Genomic DNA, 23,219 nt, shown 5'->3' with positions numbered 1-23,219 from the left:
CACAGTTGAAACTTCAACAATCCTTTCTCAATAATCAACAGAACCAGTAAATAGAAAATCAGTAGCCTGAACAATTCTATTAACCAACTTACTTGCTCTAATTGCCATTTATGGAACATTCAACCCAGTAACAGCAGAATATACACATTAATTTCAAGTATACTTGAACGTCCATCGGTGTTGATTATGCATGTTCTAGACCATAAACATCAATAAGTTTAAAATAACCAAAAAAGTTTCTTCTCTGACCAAAATAAATTTAAATTGGATATCAGTAACAGAAAGATCTGAAGAGTCTCAAAATATTTGGAAATTAAACAACACACTTTTAAATAAACCATGAGTAAAAGATAAAGACACGTGAGAAATGAGAAAATATTTTTAATTGAATGAAAATAAAAATACAACATATAAAAATATGTGGGTTGCAGCTAAAGCAGTGCTTAAAGGAAAATTTATAGCAGTAAATGCTTATATTAGAAAACAAGGATGATCTCAAATCAATAATCTAAGCTTCCACCTTAATAAACTAGGAAAAGAGCAAATTAAATCCAAAGAAAGCAGAAGGAAGAAAATTAACAAGAGCAGAAATAAATGAAATTGCAAACAACACTGAACTGAACCAAAAGCTGGATCTTTGAAAAGATTAATAAAACTGATAAATCTCTAGCTAGACTGATGGAAAAAAATGAGAAAAGATAAAAATTAAAATCTCATATGCTAAGAAAGAACCTACTACTACATACTATAGTTTCCCATTTATATGATATTCTGTACCAGCCAAAACTACACTGATAACTACAAAGGACAGAAGTAAATTTGTGGAGGTGATAGATCTAATCCATATCCTTAAGGTATTGGAATTTATCTACTTTGTCAAGCAACTGTGTTTGTCAAAATTCACAGAACTATACACTAAAAAGGATAAATCTTACTATGCATAAATTGTAAGTATATATTGTAAAGCCTACTTATAAGAAGGGAAAAAAAGGGGGGGAAATTAAAATTCTATCAACATAAGGGTTACTGAGACCCCTACGACCTCCTAAACATGCTGAGAACCTTTCTGCCACAAGGCCGCGATAGTTGTTATTTCCTCTATAAACTGATTCAGATTTCTGTCAAATGTTCCTTCCAGAGAGGCATCTCCTGATAAAATACCATTCAGATCAATATCATATTATCCTACTCTGTTGGTTTTCAAAGTACTTATCGCTCTAATATTGTTTTCTATTACTGAATATATATTGGTTATTTACTCCTTGAGGAGAAGGATTTTGCATCTTTTGTTGACTGTAATATCCCAATACCATTAAATTAATTAATAAAAACAGAGTATCTTTCGTAAGTCACATGAGTGACCTGTGACTATCTGCCTTGAGCCCAATAGAAGAGAAGGAATTTTCATAAGACACAGTTTAGGGCACATAGGCTATGGCCTAGGAGACACCAGATGTAGATAAGGGGTAACAAATGTCTCAATTAGAACAATATTTTGTGACAGAAGCAAATTATATAAAATTTCATTTTTCATTTGTTATGTATAAAATAAAATTTTATTGGCACACAGACAAATCACTCATTTACAAATTATCTATGGTCACCTTCACCAGAGCTGAATAGTTGCAACAAAAAATGCATGGCCCACAAAGCCTAAAAAGCCTAAAATATTTACAATCTGGGTATTAACAGAAAACATTTGCTGACACCTAAGTTAAACTAATAGGCATTTCATAGAAGAGTAAGCATAGTCTATAAATATATGAAAAATGTGCAATTTTATTAGTGGTAAGAAATACCATATTATATACTCCAGATCTTCAAAAAATTTAATGTCTGACAATTTCAAGCACTGGCATTTAAATGAAATACCAACTCTCTCCCACTGCTCTTGAGAGTACGTGTGCAGTCACTAGAAATAGGTTTTCTGGAAATATTTGCATGAGATATGTCCAAGAGTATATCAGGAGGCATGTACAAGGCTAGTTACAGTAGCAATGCTCATAAAAATAAAAAAGTAGAAACAATCCAAATATTAACAGAACAATGAATAAATAACCAGTGGTACTTTCGTATAATGGAATACTACACAGTAATAAAAATGAATAAATGATGCTTACACACATCATCAAGGATATATCTCAAAAATATAATAAATGACAAGATGTAAGACAAAAAATATATAAAATATGATACCCTTTAAAAGGAGGAGTGCAAGATGAACAATCTATTATTTAAGGATTCATATATATTTGGTATCACTTATAAAAAATACAAAAATCAGGACATAGTTAACTATGCAAGGAGAGAGTCAAGTTAGGACATATTGGTGACTCCTGAGGTATGTTCTATTACTTGGCTTGAGAGTTGGGTATAAAAGTATTTGTTTTCCTGTTGTTCTTTAAATTACATTATTTGCTTTTGTGTATATGCTATATTTCAAAATAAAACGTTTCCAAATACCACAAAACTGCACCCAGTAACAAAAGGCCTATCCTTCAACCACTAGCCACCTAGTTCAAAGGACTCTTTTAACATTATAGTGCTATATTACTAAGTAGCCATGAAAATAAACTTAAAAAAAAAAATCTATCTGACTTCATACCCTCTGCTGTTGAAATGTGAAATGCATTACAAGGTTCACAGTATTTCAAAAGAGCAAAAAGTAAAAAAAGCATTCGCTACTCCTTCACCCTGCCCTACAGTTCCCTATAACTAGGTTCTAGCGGTATTACTTGTACTACTTTCATTTACGAGACATTTAATCCTCATTTTACAAATAAACAGATTTCAAGATTAGGCCACACAATTACTGAGGAGCAGGGCTAAAGTAAGAATCCAATTACACCTAACTCCAAAGCCTATGGACATAGTAAGACACACTGTTAATATCCTATGGCTAATTTATATCTATGACCAATCTTAAAGGACAATTATATTTAATAATGCTGATTAACAGAAACAAAGTCATACCTTTTTGTATACAGCATTTATATCAGAATCCAAAACAATTATATTCCTTAGCTTTGCATTTATTTCAGTCACTGAAGGCCTCATAATCATCTCAGAATCAAGCCCTAAGGGAATAAAACAAATGATTAAATTCCTTTTTCTTCATTTAATAGTTCTGGAATTTACTTTTTCTCAAATCTAATTACCTTCAATCTTAATTTCTGAAATGTTATGTTTCTGATCTTGAATAAATATCCGTAAACACGATAACTCTGCTAAAATCTGCAAAGTAATAATATCTTCATTCTTGGATAGTTTTAAAGCTGCAAAAAGAAAATCATACTGTAAAACATAAGAAAAAACTTTTAGTAGTTACCTTAATACATTTATAACAAACTGAAGTATCACAACGAATAATGATACTACTGGAGGAAAACCTGATTTGCAATTTAACTGAAAGCAAGCAATATATATTACCTACTAAATTAGGAATTTTAAAAACAATCAAATCCAATGAAAACAAAGAGACAAAACAAAAACAGTTCCTAGATGAAATAATATTTGAAACTAAGAAACTGCAGTTGTAAAATCATAAATCTTCTGTTATTCAATGATTTTAAGGTGATACTTGTTGATATCAAACTTGCAACTTCTGACTGCTTTAAAAAAAGCACTCAGATTAAAAAATTTCCACATTATTCAAATTTTGTTCTATTTTCCTAATCTAAAATAATACTAAATGTATGAATTTTAATCTAAATACTTCTACTGTATAATCTTCAACTAAAAAGAATAAGATAAAAGCCACTTTTTCTTCAGCAGTAATCACTTGACTATTATTTTCTAAAATTAACCTGGAATATAATGAGTCTTTCTAGATATTAATCTAGATAACAGAATTCTCAAGCCTATATTATAGGTTAATAATAAAGTGAGAGCCAAAATTTACTGATCTACTACTCAGTAAAAATTTGAAGTTGCATTTTAAAGAAACATACGTATTTTTTTAATAACCTCTCCTTTGTCTTCGGTCTCCGCAACGTGTATTGGGGCTGATTTTTCCTCCAATTGTGGAAGGGTATTATTAAAATAATTTATTGTATTCAGAAGTGCTTCAGTATGTAAATGAATATCCAAAGACGAAAAATTCACCTAAAGAACAAAGCTGATTTTAGTAACATAATAAATGTTTGCCTGCTCTGTGTTCTTTGTAGTATAAAAGCTATAATTTACAATATTCAGTTTTTATCCTCAAGGATCTTACAGTTCTAGTTATAAAATAATTTTTGTAATATATGTGCTTTGAAATACAGTATCTAATTAAAAAACAAATTTTATTCACTTATACCTTAATCAGCTGCACGACATTGTCATAGGTACTTTTCAAGTTGGGTAAATTCTTTTCAGCCTATACAAAGTGAAAAAAAAAAACAAATCTCTTAGATTATTATAAGAAGACATACATATATATAATTACATGACAGTCTTAATACATATTTATATAATTTTTCCAGCTATTTATTACTTAAACTGCTTCACCAGAACAAATGAAATCTGGTTAAATTTAGGACTCCCTGGCACACAGCAAGTATTCAATAAACGTTACATTCTATCTTGCTTATTATCAAGAGTGAAAATTTAGATATTACGACATGTGGAAGACAATCACTTAGTCACTGACAACTGTGTAAAGTCTTTCCTAAATCTTCCTGTATGTTAAAACAAAGTTTTGACAGAACTGTCCACCAGGGATCAAACACTCTGTGTTATCTTTAAATTTGGAACACTTTTATAATATAAAAGTGGTTTAATTCATTAACAACAAAACCCCTAAAATATCCACATCAATAATAATAAAAATGGTCTTAAAAGTGATACACTGCTCATTCAGCATTATTCTTAAGTTATGTAATTTTTAAAATAATGCAGCACTTACATAAAAATAAGTCAATGAAAACAAGGACTAACTCATGTGTAAACCACAGTACACATAAAAACTTAATAAATGATGAAATGGTTATCATTAATCATCAAGAAAGAAATGGAGTCACTGATAGCAGGATAATTAAGTAACTTCAGACAATAGTCGGAAATCAAGTAAAAGCCTCATCTTGTATCCTATACCACAATAAATTCAATCAAGGCTGAAAAGTTTGTTGATATCCTGATGGGGGGAAAAGCCGAACTGTAAGTCATTTCTACTTAATCATGGGCTGCTTATTGTTTTGCTATATGAAGTATTTACAAATCACAAGTATCTAATAGAGGATGACAAAACAAAAAAAATCTTAAAGTTTAGGAGTTAAAGAGATCACATTACAATGAAGATTAAACTGAATACTGCTACTCATAAAACCTGACTAACAATTCAGCAGTATGCTTACCATGGCAAGTGCATAAATGAGACTACTTACCTTCACATATTCCAGTGTTAACAGATCTTCCATTGTGTTATCCAGTGTTGTAATCAAATAAACCGGTTTCATATTTTCATCTAAAAATAATTTCTAAATTATTTTATAGGAAAACAAATGGAAAATAAATGCAGGCAATATTAATAATTATAAAATTGGAAAAGAAGGATTTCCTCTATCAGCTCTGAGCCTTGATTTCTATATTACCCAAGCCCCACCTCCTTTACTTTCAACTCTAAAAATGTTTTCTTCTCACAATTAGCTTCCCTTCTCTTATGCCACAATGCTGAAGATGCTAACCCTCCTAAACCTAGATAGGAAGTAAGGTAAGAAAAAGTAGCAATTAGTTAAAGAAAAAACAGAATGGTTATTAGGAACAATGAAAGGACATGAAGAGATTCTGGCTCTGAGCCACAGAAATAGCTAGAAAGAAAACTGTCAGAATCTCTGAAAACTTAACTGTAGAAAAACACATCAAGTATTTGATGAGAAACTACGCTTTTTGGTATATCAGTTTAGACTAAAACAAGGTCAATTGCCTTATTATCAGTCTTTACTAGTTGTGTTGTTGCTTCTGCTCAAAATCTAAGAAAATAATTGAGGAACCTGCTGTAGAAAAGTATTTTGTATAAAGTCTTTACTACTATCATCACCAAATTCCTTAAGGCTGCTAGAAATCAGTAATTAGACACTGGAAGAAAGGACTACAAACCGATCATACTCTCGAGAAAAAAAATGCAACATATTTCCACCAAATCCCTCAGATTCAAAAGCTTATTAGCACTTAAGCTAGTCTTCTACTGTAGATACTAATCACATTTCAATCGTTAAGAAGGTCCCCACTTTTTTCACACATTTGTTCGTTCACTGAGTAACTACTGATCATTTACTTTGTGTAAGAAACTGTACTATTCATTCACTTCTTCCTACTCCTTCTAAGAAAACAGAAGCAAATACATCACAGAAATGGGTGAACTGATAATTGTATATCCTGAATTATGTGTGCAAAGGTTTTCTAATCCTTTGCTCTTGGGAAAACAAAAATTTAGAAAAAACAGAAATATTAACAACTGCTGTAATACTTTTGGATTACTGGAGAACACTATCAAACTGGTTCACTTTTCTTTCAAATCACCAGAGTAAACTTTCTTGATATAAGGAGCGTGAGAAAGCAGAACTCTGTATCCTGTAGGTATGGTAATTTTTTCAGGAAGAGATAACACAATCCACCACATGCAAATTCTCAAGGGCTACAGAACAAGGATAGAGTATGGAACTATAATGTATAAATCAAGTCCTATCACTGAGTTTTCAGGCCACAACACTTAATTTGCTTCCCAAAATACAAAAATCACATTTAATCCAGGGCTGGCAAAAAAGGGAAATTTTCATTACACCAGTTAACTGACATCATTTGCCTAGGAATGAGTTCCCAGAGAAGATGGCTTTCTCAAATCCTTGGGATGTATATAAGCATACTCCTTACCTTTCTTATCCCCATAGATAGTTCATTTTTACTTTAGTTCTCTAACTCCGTTACTTACAGTATCTCAGTTCAGTGGGGAAAAAATTCATAAATGAGTTTAAAGGATTTCACAAGACAGTTTCCATTTAAACTTAACTTAAAAACATTAAAAAGTCAACCATTAAAAGAATATTGGATTCTAGGACAGCCAAGAGTAAAGTATTTTTATACACATGTAAATAGAACACATTTATGTGGTCTCAATAACAAAGGTAAAGCCCTACTAATTTTAAGAAAAAAAAATTTTAAAGCCAACTGTATCAATAATCACTTTGACCATCAAGAATCTAATTGCACCAATTAAAAGACAAAGATTGCCAAAGTGGATCAAAGAAACAAGACTCAAGTAATACTGTCTACAGGAAACCCACTTTAAATATAAAACTACTTATAATGAAAGTAAGTAGACAGAGGAAAATATATTATGTTAACACTTATAAGAAAAAAGCAGGGATAGCTATATTAATTTTCAGACAGAGTAGACTTCAAAGCAAGGATTAGTTATCAGGAATAAAGAAAGGTATTTAGTAATGATAAAGGGGTCAATTCTCCATTAGGACACAACAATCCTTAAGGTGTATTTATCTAAAAATGGGGAGCAAAAAAAATGGTAACACTGTAAGGAGAAACAGACAAACCCACTACCATATTACAACACTTCACAACCTTCTATCAGAAATGAACTGATCCAGCAGACAAAAAATTAGTAAGGACACAGAACTTAGTAATATCATCAAGCTACTGGATGTAATGAACATGTACCAAATGCTTCATCCAACAAGAGCAGAATATTCCTTCTTCTTGAGCTCACATAAAATATTAACCAAGATCAACCACATCTGGGCCTTTAAACACACCTTAACAAATTTTCTAAAATGGAAATCATATGATGTCTGCACTCAGACCACAACAGAATTAAAACAGAAATCAATAACAAATATGGTTGGAATATTCCAAAATACTTGGAGAAAAAAATCACAATACTTCTAAATAACACATGGGTCAAAGAAGAAGGATCGAAGGAAGAACTAAAACACATTTGGAACTAAATGAAAATGAAAACACAACTAATCAAAATTTGTGGCCCACAATGAAAGCTGTACTTAAAGGGAAATATATAACACTGAATACATATACTAGAAAAGAAGATCTAAAATCAAGAATCTATGCTTCCACACCTTAGAAAACTAGAAAAAGAGGAACAAAATAAATCCAAAGTAAGCAACAGTAAATAAATAATAAAAATTAGATTAGAAGTCAATGAAATTAAAAGTAAGAAATAATTAGAGAAAATCAAAGAAACTGAAGTGGTTCTTTGAAAAAAATCAACAAAAAGTTATATATCTAGCAAGGCTAACTTAAGGAGAAAAAAAAGAACACAAGTTATTAATACCAGCAATGAAAGAGAGGACATCACTATAGGTATCATGAACATTAAAAGAATAAAGAAATACTATTATCAACTCTGCCCACCAATTTGATAACAACCTTTTACCTCCTTGGTTAAATTTACTCTGAGGTATTTTATTCTTTCTGATGCAATTGTAAATGGCACTGTTTTCTTAATTCTCTTCTGATATTTTTTAACTCATGTATAGAAATACAACAACAACAAAAGAAATATAATCAATTCTTCTATGTTGATTTTGTATCCCACAACTTTCATGAATTCATTTATTAGTTTTAACAGTTTTTTTTGGTGGAATCTTTGGAGTTTTTGTACATATAATATCACATCTTCTGCAAATAGTGGCAGTTTTACTATTGGGTCAATTAATAAATCGAAAGAAAAAGAAAAATATACCCTGAGACAAATAAAATGGGAACACAACATACCAAAATATATGGGATGCAGCAAAAGCAGTTCTAAGAGAGAAGAGCACAGATATCTACCTCAAGAAAAATCTCACATCAATAACCTGATTTTACACATCAAGGAACTAGAAAAAAGAATAAAATCCAAAGTTAGAAGAAGTAAAAACTAACAAACAGCAGAGATAAATGAAATAGAAACTAAGAAAACAATAGAAAAGATCAAAGAAACTGAAGAGTTGGTTCTTCGAAAAGATAAACAAAACTTACAAAACTTTAGCTAGGCTCACTGAAAGAGGGCTCAAATAAATACAATTATGAAAAAGAAGACATGACAACTGATACCACAGAAATATAAAGGATCATAGAAAACTATTACAGATATTTGTATGTTAACAAACTGGACAACCTAGTAGAAATGGATAAATCCCTAGAAACATACAACCTTTCAAGACTGAATCATCAACAAATAGAAAGCCTAAACAGAGCAATAACTCATAAGGAGATTGAATCAAAGGCTCCCAACAGCAACAAAAAAGTCAGGAACAGATGGCTTCACAGATTAATTCTATCAAACATTTGAAGAGAACTAATACCAATCCTTCTGAAACTCTTCTTTAAAAAAAAAAAAAAAAAAAGAAGAAGAAGAGGAAACACTTCCAAACTCATTTTACGAGGTCAGCATTACCCTGATACCAAAACTAGACAAAGACACCACAAGAAAAGAAAGTTACAGGCCAATATCCCTGATGAATACAGACGCAAAAATCTTCAACAAAATACTGCAAACCAAGTTCAACCATACATTAAAAGTCTCAAGCGTCATGATATAGTGGGATTTGTTCCAAGGATACAAGTATGGTTCAATATCCACAAATCAGTCAACATAATACACCACTTTAACAAAATGAAGGACAAAAACCACATGATCATCTCACAGATACGGAAAAAGCATCTGACAAAATTCAACATCCATTTAGTATAAAAACTTTCTACAAAGTGGGTATAGAGGGAATGTTATCTCAACATAATAAACGCCATATATGACAAGCCCACAGCTAACCTATTACTCAACAGTGAAAAGCTGAAAGCTTTTCCTTTAAGATCAGGAACAAAACAAAGATGCCTACACTTTCCACTTTTATTTAATGTAGTTATTGAAGTCCTAGCCAGAGAAATTAGTCAAGAAAAAGAAATAAGAACTACCCAAATTGGAAGTGAACAGTCTGTCTTAACGTTTTGATGGAATTGATGAAGCATTCAGAATTATGTTTTAAGGAAAAACCCCAAAATGTAAAGGAGGAAACAAAAATAATATGCTTCTAAATCCCTGCCTCAGCAAACAGAAATATTTTCTAAGATATCATATAATTTATATGTTATGATTTGGGATATAAATTGTTTGTGGTAGGCAGAATAATTACTCCTCCCACAATGATGTCCGTGTTCTAATCCCCCAAAACCTGAAACTATGTTATCTCATACAGCAAATGGAACACTGCAGAGGTGATTAAGGTTAGGATTAACGGGAAATTATCCTGGATCGTCCAAATGCACCTAATCTAATTACTTCAGTTTTTGAGAGTGGAAGCAAAAGGCAGAAGAAAGGTTAGAGAGATTATAGCACAAGAAGGATCTAACACCTCATAATGGTTCTGTGATATAAAAAACTATGTGCAAGGACATAGGCCTATAGGAGGCTAAGACCAGCCCTTATCTTATAGACAGCAAGAAAACAGACTTAAAACATATAGAAATGAATTTTGCAAACATCTTAGTGAGCAAGAAAACAGATGTCCCCTACAGCTTCCAAAAAGGAAGTCTTGTTGACTCCTTTATTTTTGCCTGTTAATACTTGTGTCAGACATCTGATCTACACGTTAATAAATTTGTGGTAAACTGATACAATATTAATAGGAAACAAATTCAGTATTTTAGTATTCAGTTAAGTAGATTTAAAGTTAAACCATGACTATTTTATTTTCCTTAAAGAAAAATTATCCTTATTTTCTCTCTGGTGTACCCCCAGATTCCAAAGTACAATATGAAAGGTAAAGACTAACTCATAATATTTCTTTGAGACTATTTTATCAAGTGTACTGACTAAAAGCCTAGAGAATTTAAGACTCTCTAGAAGGTAATCAAACAATAAATTTAATTTATTTTTTAAAACAGATTCTTACCTAAGTATTCGGGGCATTTTAAGCAGACCTCTTTCAAAAAGGCATTTGCTTTCAAATCAAATGTTCTAAGCTCAATGTCTGTGCCCAATCCTAAGACATTAATTTCTACCACAGGTAGTTCACAATCTCCAACAAGTTGACAAAATTGAATCAAAACCTGGAGAAGAAAGAAAAAAGAAACTACCACTACCTAAAACAAAAAAATGCATATGGAGATGGTGGTTATATATGGGTATGGGAGGTATACATAGGATATGAGTGATATGTACTTAAAATTTAGGATAGATTTTTATACATACACATATACAATAAACTTACATTGTACAAGTAATTATTTTCAATAAATATATACTGAATAAACACAATACACTTAAACCCTTAATTCTTGATGAAGGAAATTAGTCTTCAAATAGGAAGGAGAACCAGAAAGCAATGTCTGGATTCAGCATTTTAAAGAGCCATGAATAGTAAAAAATGACCAACAATTTAAATAAGCCATATTAATTTTACCATGAAACATACAATACATACCTCTGGCACTTCAAATCTTATTTTATACTCAATCATATTTTTTGAACAGTATGGCTTTTTCTGTTGAGGACTTTCAACTCCAGTTGGAGACTGAAGAGGCTCTTCCAAGGGACTACATACTGCATCAAAAAACTCCTCCTCTGAATCTAAATATCACAGAACATTTTTAAAGTAAATAATCAAAATGACTAATTTAACAATAACATTTTAGTATTTTTTTCTAAAATAAATGTGAACACTAAAACACTATTTCAAAAAACTGAATGTAAGGATTAGAAAATAAATGGAAAAGAATAGAGACTACATCTGAAAAAATAACACTCTTGATTACAAAAAGGAAGTATGAAAACATCACAATATGCAATCTTTAGCTTAATGAACATCACCTTTAAAATCTCACTAGTCTAAAAACCGGTAAAAAACTGCAAATTTTATAGCAAATGCGAATACCGATTATTACATACATAATGAATACTTTAAGGAACACACTAATAGGCTCTTTCTATATGGAAAGCAAAATAGGACTTAGTTATAAACTCTGCAGTCTTAAAAGTGAAGGTAGGCCCTGAAATTTGAATGGAGAAACTGAGATCAAGAACTACTTCACATATGCATGAATATATATATGAGAAATTTCTTGAACATGCTATTAAAAAGGACTCAAAATCTAGTGAAACCATTACAGGAAGCTTTAAAGGAAACTAAAACCGTTTGAAGTATATCCCTACGAACTAAGACTGAATTTAGGGTCGATGATCTCACAAATATTTCATTCTGCTCATTCACCCTAGTCAGTACACAGAAAGGAAAACATTCTCTAGAAAACTGAGGATCAAATGGCAATTTCTGTTATTTAACATTCAGCAACTTTAGAAGTCTTAAAAATAGAAAAATACTTTTATTTTCCTTTCTAATGTGGCTAACAAAAAACATATATTTGACAACAAAATATTTACCAGTTTTCACATGTTAATAAAAGGTATTAAGGCTTGATTTTTTTTCCCTTTAATAACAAAAAAGGAAAATATAAAAAGTAAAAGAAAAAACTTACTATAATGAAGACCTCCCAAAGCTAACACATTATAAATTCTACACTTAACGTTTCTTGGGTCTTTTAGATCACAATAGGATAAAGATGATTAGCTTACTAGTGGTTCTTGTGATTATGGGTTCAACTTTTATATACCAAAAAAAAATCCCACTGCAAAAGAAACTTTAAGAAACATCCAAATTATATTGTTTAAAAGGAATTTTAGTGAAATTTTCTGGATAATATGCAAATATGTACTATTGCCTGAAATTTTTTATGTGGTCTCAAAAAGAAAACAATTTTAATAATGTACTTATAATAAGGAAAACTTCCTAAAGTAGTTTCATTTTACCATCATCAACACACGGAATTTCCAAGAGAGGAAACATTTTCTGTGAAATCTGGGATGTTCCTAAAGAAGTGGATCTTTCCATCTGGAAGAAAAGTTAATTTACTGTCAATTACAGAAAGACTTTTATTCTGAGTTCTAAGACAATTTTGACAACACATATTCATTCAATCTGAATTAGCTGGAAAAAAATCCAGTCTGAATTAGAAAAGCAATTTGTAAAATACAGACTTAAAGAAGTGCTTTTACAATTTCAAGGCTAAATAGAAATTGCAGAACTGTTATAATCATTTCCTTGCTGACAGACTTTGTGTAGGCAGAGATCTTAGATATATCTTAGTATCTTACTAAATAAGGAAGCCACCTCTAGGGCATCCATGCGAAACAACCAAAAGTCTCAAAAGTTGGGGAGCTTGCAGTTTCATCTTTAGCTTCTAAAAGATATTTTAGTAAATTTACTTTTTTACTGTTCTGGGAAATACAGCATAAAAAAACATATAACGCAGTTCAAAATGATAATAATAAAAGATACCCCTGAATCTTTCATCCAGGCCAAGAAACAATATAGTACCATACCCTTACCTAGAAGCATCTTATAAGCTTCCTTTCTTGATCCCATTCCCCAAAACAGATTTACTTTTATTTACTTGTTTATAACCTCCTATGACTGATTCTGTAATACATAGTTTAACCCATTTCTTTCTAAACATAGAAAAAGGCAATAATATTGTATATATTTTCCTGTGACCTTTTTCTATGAAATAACATTTAAATTTTATCCGTTATGATAGTTTACTCATTCTCACTGCTATACTGTACTGCACTAATGAATAAACCACTGCTTACTTGTCCATTACACCGTTGGTAACTATTTGTATTGTTTACAGATTTTTGCTTTTACTTACATTGTCACTGAAGCATCCCTGAACATAAGGTTTATATGCAAGATTTTCCATGGTGCATACTATTAAAAACTGGAATTTCACATGTTCACCTTAGTGAGTACTATCAACATGTTTTCACAAGTATTTGCAACACATTACACTATGTCAGCAGATGAGAGTTTGTATGGCTCCACTTCCTCATGAATCCTAGTGTTTTCAGACATTTTAAATGTTGCCAATCTCACTGGCAATTTCACCCTAGTTTTAATTAGAATTTCACAAATATATAATAGTTACACATCATTATCGTAAGTTCATGGGTTGTGTTTGTCTTTGTCTGAATCCTATTCATTTTGGTAAAACATTTTTATTGAAATATAACCTGCTACATATGAGTACATAACTGTAAGTATAAATAAAATTAAATTTCAAAAAGAAAACACACCCATGCACCCAAAATCCAGATCCAGGCATGGACCATTACCAGCAACTCAGAAGCCTCTCTCATGCTCCCCAATCATTAAACATACCTACAAGAAAGTAACAACCATAATGCCCCAATTTCAATTTTTAATGTTCTGAAACTTTTTACACTACATTCATCAAAGAGCAATTTTGGTTTTTATTTTCCTGATGAGTAATAAAACTGAATACCTTTTTATATGTTTGTTCACTTCTTATTGGATTCCTGGTCTCCTTATATATTTTGGATAGTCTTTTTTCAAGTTGTATGTGTTGCAAACATTTTTCCCAATTGGATGGTTTGCCTTTTGCATTTTTAACAGTGTCTTTGAAAAGGCAGAAAATTTTAATTTCCATAAAGTATTTTTTTTTCTTTTGTATTTGTGCTTTTTTATCCCAAGGTATATTTAGCCACCACAGGACTCAGATTTTCTTCTATATTTTTTTGTTAAAGAAATTTTATACCTTTGGACATTTACATTTAAGTCTATGTTCCATTTCAAGTTAAATTCCATGTATAACATATGGATCGATGTTCACTTTTTCCCCACATGGAAATCTAATTATTTCAGAACCATTTGTTGAAAAGACTATCCTACCCCTACTTAATTGCATTAGCACCTTTGTAAGAAATCAAATATATATTAACCATCTATTATACTGTGGATTTATTTCTGGATTCTATTCTAGTTTAGTTATCCTTACATCTATTCTTATGCCAATACAATACTTTCTTCAATGAAACAGCTATAAAAAAATAAGCTTTGAAATCAAGTATTAGAAATTCCCAAACATTATTCTTACCACCCCAAATTTTGCCTAATATGTGTCCTTTCCATTTCCATATTATAATAAGCTTGTTGACTTTCAGAACAAAAATCTGGTATTTTGACTGGGATTGTAAGAATCTATAGTTTTGAAAGAACTGTCATTTTAATACAGTCAGGCCTCCAATCCTTAACTATGTATATCATTCCATTTATTTAAGTCTTCTTTAATTTTTTTCAGAAATGTTCTGCAGTTTTAGGTATATAGTTCTTGTATTTAGTGAAAATTCTCCTAAGCATTTAACCTTTTTTTAATGCTATTATGAATGGAATAATTTTCTTAGTTTAATTTTGAGAAACAACTTATTATTTACATTGATGACGTATCCAGCAACCTTGACAAATTCACTGTTACTAGTGGCATTTTTCTATATTCCATCAGACTTTCTCCACAGATGATCATGTTATCTTTATATATAGTATTACTTTTTCTTTTCCATCTTGTCTTTATTTTTCTTGAGTTATTGCAGAGGCTTCAGTATGAACTGGAATAGAAGCAGTGAAAAAAGGCATCTTTGCACTATTATTGATCTTAGGGGAAAGAATTCAATCTTTTTCAAATTAGGTATGATATAGCTGTAGGTTTTTCCTAGACTGATGGGGCTCCCTTACATTTCTAGTTTGTTAACAGTTTTTTATCATGAATCGTTGTTGGATTTCGTCAATGCTTTCTCCTTTTCTTTGAGATGATCATACATCAATGAATGTGGCTAATAGCACTGGCTGGTGAACCATTTTTGCTTTCCTAGGGTAAATGTATTTGGTATTTTAGAGTATTATAGTATATTGCTTTTAAAAATATACTACTGGTTGTAATATTTGTTAAGTATTTTTAAATGTTAATAAATATATAAGTCTGTAATTTTCTCATAATTTCTTTATCTGGTTCAACAGAAGAATAACATATGCAAAGAAACAACGTGGCCCATGCACAGAGGAAATTAGCAGAAACAAAACCAAAAGTTAGTTCTTTGAAAAAAATCAGCAAAACTGAAAAACCTTCAGCTAGACTAAGACAAAATGAAAAGACATAAGTAACTAAAACCATGAATTAAATTGAAGTCATTACAACCAACCTTACAGAAATAAAAAAAATTATGAAGAATACTGTTTAAAATTGTAGGCCCACAAACTGGATAAGTTACATGAAATGGACAAATTCCTAGAAAGATCTGAATTACCTTAACTGACTTAGGAAGAAACAGAAACTCTGAACAGGCTTATAACAGGATATTGAATCAGCAATCAAAATTCTCCCAAGAAAGAAAAGTCAGAAGGCTTCAGTGGAGAATTCTACCACCATTTAATGAAGAATTAAAAACTTTCCTTCTCAAACTCTTCAAATAAATGGAAAAGAATACCCCAACTCAGTCTCTTAGGCCTCATAACAAAGCCAAGCAAATACACTACATACATACACACACACACACACACACACACACCCCCCTAGAGACTAATATAACTTATAAATGCAAAAATCCTCTACAAAATACTAGTAACCAAATCCAAAAGCCTATTAAAAGGATCATATACCATAACCAAATGCAATCTATCCAGGAAAGCAAGGGTAACTCAATGTTAAAAAAAAAATTATAATAAAACATCACAATAGAAAGAGAAAAGCCAACATGATATTCAACTGAGGCAGAAAAAGTATCTGACAAAATTTACCACCATTTCATGATAAAAATACAGAAAAATCTGCATACAGAGAAGAACTTCCTCAACATGGTAACGAGCATTTATGAAAACTCAAAGCTATTTCATTATATTCAATGATGAAAAATTGAAAGCTTTCCCACTAAGAACAGAAGAAAGACAAGAATGCTCTCTTTTACAATGCTATCCCATACTTACTGAAGTTCTAGCCAGAGCAATTATTTAAAGAAAAGTAATAAAGGCTTCCAAATTGAAAGAAATACAATTTTATCTATTCTCAGATGACATACTCCTAGAGAAAATCCTACAGAATTCACAAAAGCAAAACAAAAACTACTAATGATAAAAAATTAATTCATCAAAGTCATAGGGTACCAGATTAACATATAACTCAGCTGTATTTTGGTGTACCAGCAATGAATGATCCAAAAGGGAAAATTTAGTAATTAATTTCTTTTATAATAGCATCAAAAATAATAAACTATATAGGAAAGCTATTAATCAAGGAACTGAAAAACATGTACACTGAAAACTACACCGCATTTCTAAAAGAAATCAAAGATATAAGCTAATGAATGAATGGCAAGACATCCCGTATTCACGGACTGGAAGACAATAGTTTTAACATGGAAACACTAACCAAAGTGATCTACAGATTCGATGTAATCTCAATCAAAATGCCAATTGCATTTTTTGCAGAAATGGAAAGGATAATCCACAAATTCATATGAAACTGCAAAGTGCCTGAATAACTAAAACAATCATGATATAGAAGGACAAAATCAGCGGACTCACAATTACCAGTATCAAAACTTAGTACAGAGCTAAAGCAATTGAAACAGTATGGCACTGGCATGAGGACAGACATATTCATTGACCAATGGAACAGAACTGAGAGTCCAGATATATATCTAAACAACTATGACCTACTGATTTTTGCTAATGGTGCCAACTCCACTCAAGGAAGAAAGAATTGTCTTTTTTAACAAATAACATAGAGAAATTTGTTGAAATATAGTTGATATTTCAACGTGAAAAAAATGTTTAGTACCTTACCTCACACTGTATACAAAAATTTACTCAAAATGGATCAACAACCTAAATATAAGAGCTAAAAACATGCAAGTATAGAAGAAAAGGGGGATAAATCTGTATGATCTTGAATTTGGAAATATTCTTAAATATGACATCAAGCAACAAAAGTATATGAGCAAAAAAAGAAATAAATTGACCTCAAAATTTAAAATTCTTGCACATCAAAGGATATCATCAAGAAAGGGAAATGGCAACTCAAAGAATGAAAGAAAATTTTAGCAAATCATATATCTGATAGTAGTGATTATCCAGAATATATAAAAAACTTACAACTCAACAACAAAAAGAAAACATTCAAATGAAATATGGACAAAGGACTGGGAAAGACATTTCACCAAGGCTCATTTCACATTTTTTGAAAAAGTGGCCAGCAAGCATTTGAAGATGTTCAACATTATTAGTCATTAGTGAAATGCAAATCAGAACCCACAATCTGATGTCCCTTCATATCAATTAGGACGGCTATAACAGAAAAAGGGAAAGTAACAACTGTTGATGAGGATGTTGATAAATTGGAACACTCATGCATTGCTAGTGTGAATATAAAATTAAACAGCTGCTATGGAGAACAGTTTAGTGCTTCCTCTAGTCTAGTGGTTTTATATTAAACACAGAATTATCAAATGACCTAGCAATTACACTCCTACATATATATATATATACATACTCCTACATATATCTCTCTATATATATCTCCAAAAGAAAATAAAACAAGGATGCAAACAAGTACTCACATACAAACGTCCACAGCAATACTATTCATAATAGGTAAAAGGTGAAAAGAATCTAAATGTCCATCAATGCATGAATGGAAAAACAATGTGGCACTTAAGCCACATACATGCCACATTTTGTACATTTATATTCTACTTCATATATTTCTATCCACAAAAAATGTTCCATTTTATACACACACACACACACACACACACACAAAGGAATGAAACACTAACACATGCTACAAGATAGATGAACAACCTCAAAAAGATTATGCTACGTAAAAGAAGCCAGACACACAAGTTCACATATTGTACAATTCTACTGATACAAAACACCCATAATAGGTAAATCCATAGGGGAAAAAAGCAGACTGGTGGATGCTAAGGGCTTGTGGAGTGGACGGTGAATAGAAAATGATTACTTAACAGATGCAGGATTTTCTTTTAGGATGATGGAAATGTTTTAGTACTAGGTTGCACATTACTGTGAATAAAACTAAACTCAACTGAATTGCACTTTGAAATAGTAAATTTAATGTTATGTGAATTTCACCTCAATTTTTAAAAATTAGAAAATAGAATTCTACAAAAAGGAAAAAGCTAGAATGACTATTATTACCAGACTTCAGAAATAGCAATATCACTAAAAATAATAAGAGATTACAAAGCGAAATAGGAATATAGCAAGGCAAAGTAACAATTCTAATATATACATACTCAATAAAAAAAACTTTAAAATACATGAGGTAAAAACTGACAAAAATAAAAGGAGAGTAGACAGATTCACAATTATAATTATAATTAAGATATGTTAATTAACTAGATGGGGAAATCCTTTCACCATGTACACATATATCAAGTCATCACAATGTACATGTTAAATATTTTAGTTTTATTCGTCAATTATACCTCAGTAAAGCTGAAATAATTTTTTAAAAAATCTATTACAGAAAGTGAAAAGGGAAATCTAGCTTCAAGAGAGATTCAGATGTTAGAAGTTTTAAGACTTGTGACTGAAACTTTGTTTGAGACAAGGCAAAGAAGCATCCATGAAGGGCTGGTTCTTTGCTTAAAAAATTTTTTTTGATCTAACCTATAAAACCACTTCAAGCTAAATCAAAATTCTTAGTAAAGATCTACTGTTTTCTATTAAACTTTCTTGGAAAAAGTAGAAAACAGAGTCCTTGCAGATTAAGAAGTCATCTACACAAAAAGCAGCATGATAAAAGTAGGCGGAACATCAGCTGTAAAATTGTAGATTTATTTAAAGGGAGGGGAAAAAACATGAATTCAAATTTGGCTCAGCAAGCTACAAGATACATGATCTCAGGCAAAGTATAAAATCTCTCTAAGAATCTGTTTCCTAGTCAAAATAATGACCGTAACACCTAACTTGCTGCATTGTGAAAAGGATTAAAGATAAAACTATGCAAAAATCTAGAGTATATAAACAATACATACCCTTATATAGATATAAATATAGATAGAGAATATAAATAATAGATACCCTTACAGAGAAATCCTTTGTCAAATGTGTGGCCTGGCACATAACAGAAACTCAGTATGAGCAGACATATTACACAGTTATTCTCTGTCTATTCTTATACCTGCATTTGATTTTTAAAAGGAACATGATCTAATGTAGATCATGTGTTTGAAACCCTCTTGATATACAGAGATTAAGCCCAGAGTGTGAGGAAAAGTCCTCTTAGGCATTGCTAATGATAACTAAAAGAGAACCTAACAGTCACACAAGTACTTTTTCTAAAACTTGCAAAAACTTAGAAAGAAAATTAAAAGTGTAAAGGGCAACATACAGTAAACCAGAAATGACTTAGAGGCACAGCCAGCATAGCATAAAGCTAGTGGGAGAAGCAGACTTAAGATTGTCACAAAAATTCTCCTTAACATCTATAGAAAAGGATTAAAAAAAACAAAAAAACACTTGCCATATATATAGGATAGTATGGAATCAGTGAAAGAACAGACACAGACCCAGAAATCACTGGAGAAGAAGAGAGTCAGAAACACACTCAACTCAATGGAGAAAGAAATTCTTTTCAACAAGTGAAACTGAAATAGCCAGGAATACAAATGTAAAGATAGTATGATCACTCATCATGTGCATTTAAAAAAATTAACATGAAATGTTTCACAGACCTTAACATAAAACCTAAAACTACAAGAGTTCTAGAATAAAAAATAGGAGAAAATCTTTCTGACCTTGTGTCAGGCAGAGATTTCAGAGACCTGACATAAAAAGCTTCTTCCATAAGAGAAAATACTAATAAACTAGATTTCATCAAAATTTAAAACCTCTGCTCTTCAGAGAGACTGTTAAGATAATAAAAAGCTCAACAGACTATGCAAAATACTGCATAACAATATGAACAAAATATTGCAAAACAAACTGTTCAAGGTAGTTAGCACAACATGTCAGCAACTTACTCTCAAATGGTTTGAGGAAAAGTTATTTGCACTAGTTTTACAACTTTCTGTAAGTTTAAAATTGTTTCAAAAGAAAAAAAGTTAAACATGAAAAGAGAAATCAAAATTGAAAAAGAAAAATATGTATGAATGAATATTTTCTTTTTTGAAACTGTGTTGGTAAGAGGCACAAAACCCAGAAATCATAAAGAAAAAATCTAATAATTTTGACTATGTAAAAAGTAAAAGCTTTGCCATGGCAAAAATAAATGTATCAGATAAAAAAACAAATTTGGGGAAAAAGTATTTGTATTAACAAATTATAATCTTCTTAATTGGAAAACCATAACCCAAAAGACCTAGATAGTATTTTCAAAAACAGAAATTTAAATAACCAATAAATTTAGGAAATAAGTCCTATCTTACAAAGATATGCAAACCAAAACCAGAAGATAAAATTTTTTCATTTAATAGAATCAATTTTAACATTTGTTGATACTCAAGACTAACAAGAACAGAGAAACAAACTAATTTACTGTTGGTAGGACTAAATAATTAGAACTCAATTTAGAAATGAAACTTGGCAAAATTCAAAAAAATATAAAATTCACTGTATGTTAGGAAAAGGATGGTACACTCATACAATACTGTATCACCATAAAAAAGAAAATGGTAGATCTATGTGCTAACAGGTAAATATCTCTAAGGTACATAACATATATGATAATAATGGTGAAAAGAATACAGATTCAAAACAATAAGCATAATGATCCCATTTATGTAAATTTTAAGAACATAAGAATATATATAAACACATACATACATGCACGCACACACAGACATGCATGTTTCTGTGTGTGTACTAGTATAAGTTACAAACATTTTCAGAAAACTCAAGAAGCAGTAGTTAACCACTGAAGAGAGACTGGAGGCTGGAGAAGTGAAGAAAGGTAGTAGACTTATCATTTCATACTTTACTATTTACACTTTTTACAATTTCATCATTTTCTCTTTTAAAGTGCAATTTTAAAAGTCTATTCAAAATGAATTAAATTGTTTCACCCAAAATTTCTGTGTTTTTTACAAATACTATTTGTGGAATTTCTTTTTTAATTCATGCTTTCATTAATTTTGAAAATACATTACCTGAAATGGCTTCACAGGGGCACTGACTTCAGTTGCAGGTGGGGGTTTTGGGATGCTTTCAATCAATTCCAAAATCCCCTGCAGTTTTTTATCTGAGATTCTTAAAGAAATCAGTGGTAAGTTCCCAAAAATCTTGAATCTGTTTCAAAAGGACAGAAATCACTTATAAAAAGATAACTGTTCACCTTTAATTATCCAGAAATAATCAAAAGTGATTTTAAGTACTAAAAAATATCTACACTGTCCATGGGACAAATTATCCCACAATCTACACCGAAATTCCCATAATTTTACTTTACTGACTAGTCTCATTAGATGAACTAATGTCATTATTTTTCAAGATTTTTTTCTATTGTTATTATGTTTATTATCCCTCCATTATTTTGCCACTGCTAGCTGACAGTTACTATTTATCAAGTGTTTATTACAGATAAGCATTAAGGAAAGCACTTGATGTGTACTATCAGAAATAATTCTCACAACCTATGAGGCAGATGACTTATTTCTGCTCCCTACTTCTTGTAAATTTCCAAGTGTACATGTTTCCTATTGGGAAACTAAGGTTGGCAAGCAAAGATAACTTGTCCAAGAGAGTACATACTTAAAACCATGTTTAAAGATCAGATCTGACTGAAAAATCACATAATTATATTAATAGATGCATGTAACAAAATCTAACACCTATTCATGGTAAGAACTCTCAGTAAACTAAAGGAGAACTTCCAAACTTGGTAACAAGTATCTCTGAAAAATCTACAACTAACATCATACATAATAGTGAGAAACTCGAAGTATTTTCCCACCAAGATTAGGTGCAAAGCAAAGACGTCCCTCTCTTCACTCCTTTTCAACATCTCACTGGAAGTCCTTACCAGTGCAGTAAGGCAAGAAAATAAAATAAAAAGTATACAGTATGGTAAAGAAGAAATAAAACTCTTTGTTCACAGATGACACGATCATTTATGTAGATTATCTGAAAAAAAATTCCTGAAAATAATAAGCCAATACAGGAAGGTTGCAGGATATAAGGTTACTATAGAATAGTGAATCACTTTCCTATATACCAACAATGGACAAGTGTAATCTAAAATTAAAAATACAATACCATTATATTAGCACCCAAGAACATAATGCTTAGGTATAAATCCCCTTTTGGGGGCATTCATATTGTTATGAGTGTTCTTAGTTTTAGTTATAAGAAAAC

At 30.9% G+C, this 23,219-nt stretch overlaps 1 protein-coding gene across 4 annotated transcripts in view; it reads right to left on the bottom strand.

Moving 5' to 3' along the window:
- Positions 1–23,219, bottom strand: part of VPS13A (vacuolar protein sorting 13 homolog A) — a 201,661-nt gene that overhangs the window by 111,721 nt on the left and 66,721 nt on the right. For all 4 annotated transcript variants that reach the window (XR_004319289.1, XM_032477879.1, XM_032477880.1 and 1 more), the window contains exons 23-31: positions 22,016–22,154; positions 12,800–12,881; positions 11,418–11,563; positions 10,887–11,043; positions 5,367–5,446; positions 4,301–4,360; positions 3,951–4,104; positions 3,159–3,275; positions 2,974–3,077 (exon numbers count right to left, since the gene is read on the bottom strand). Coding sequence is in view for 3 of the 4 variants with exons in the window: in XM_032477879.1 (XP_032333770.1) it covers positions 2,974–3,077; positions 3,159–3,275; positions 3,951–4,104; positions 4,301–4,360; positions 5,367–5,446; positions 10,887–11,043; positions 11,418–11,563; positions 12,800–12,881; positions 22,016–22,154 (1,039 nt within the window). In the remaining variant the exon portion in view is untranslated. The remainder of the gene's footprint in view (positions 1–2,973; positions 3,078–3,158; positions 3,276–3,950; positions 4,105–4,300; positions 4,361–5,366; positions 5,447–10,886; positions 11,044–11,417; positions 11,564–12,799; positions 12,882–22,015; positions 22,155–23,219) is intronic.

Source organism: Camelus ferus, chromosome 4 (genome assembly GCF_009834535.1).
Source record: "Camelus ferus isolate YT-003-E chromosome 4, BCGSAC_Cfer_1.0, whole genome shotgun sequence".
Classification (NCBI taxonomy): Eukaryota; Metazoa; Chordata; class Mammalia; order Artiodactyla; family Camelidae; genus Camelus; species Camelus ferus.
The sequence above is the reverse complement of the archived record's forward strand: the minus strand, read 5'-3'. Positions and strand labels throughout refer to the sequence as shown.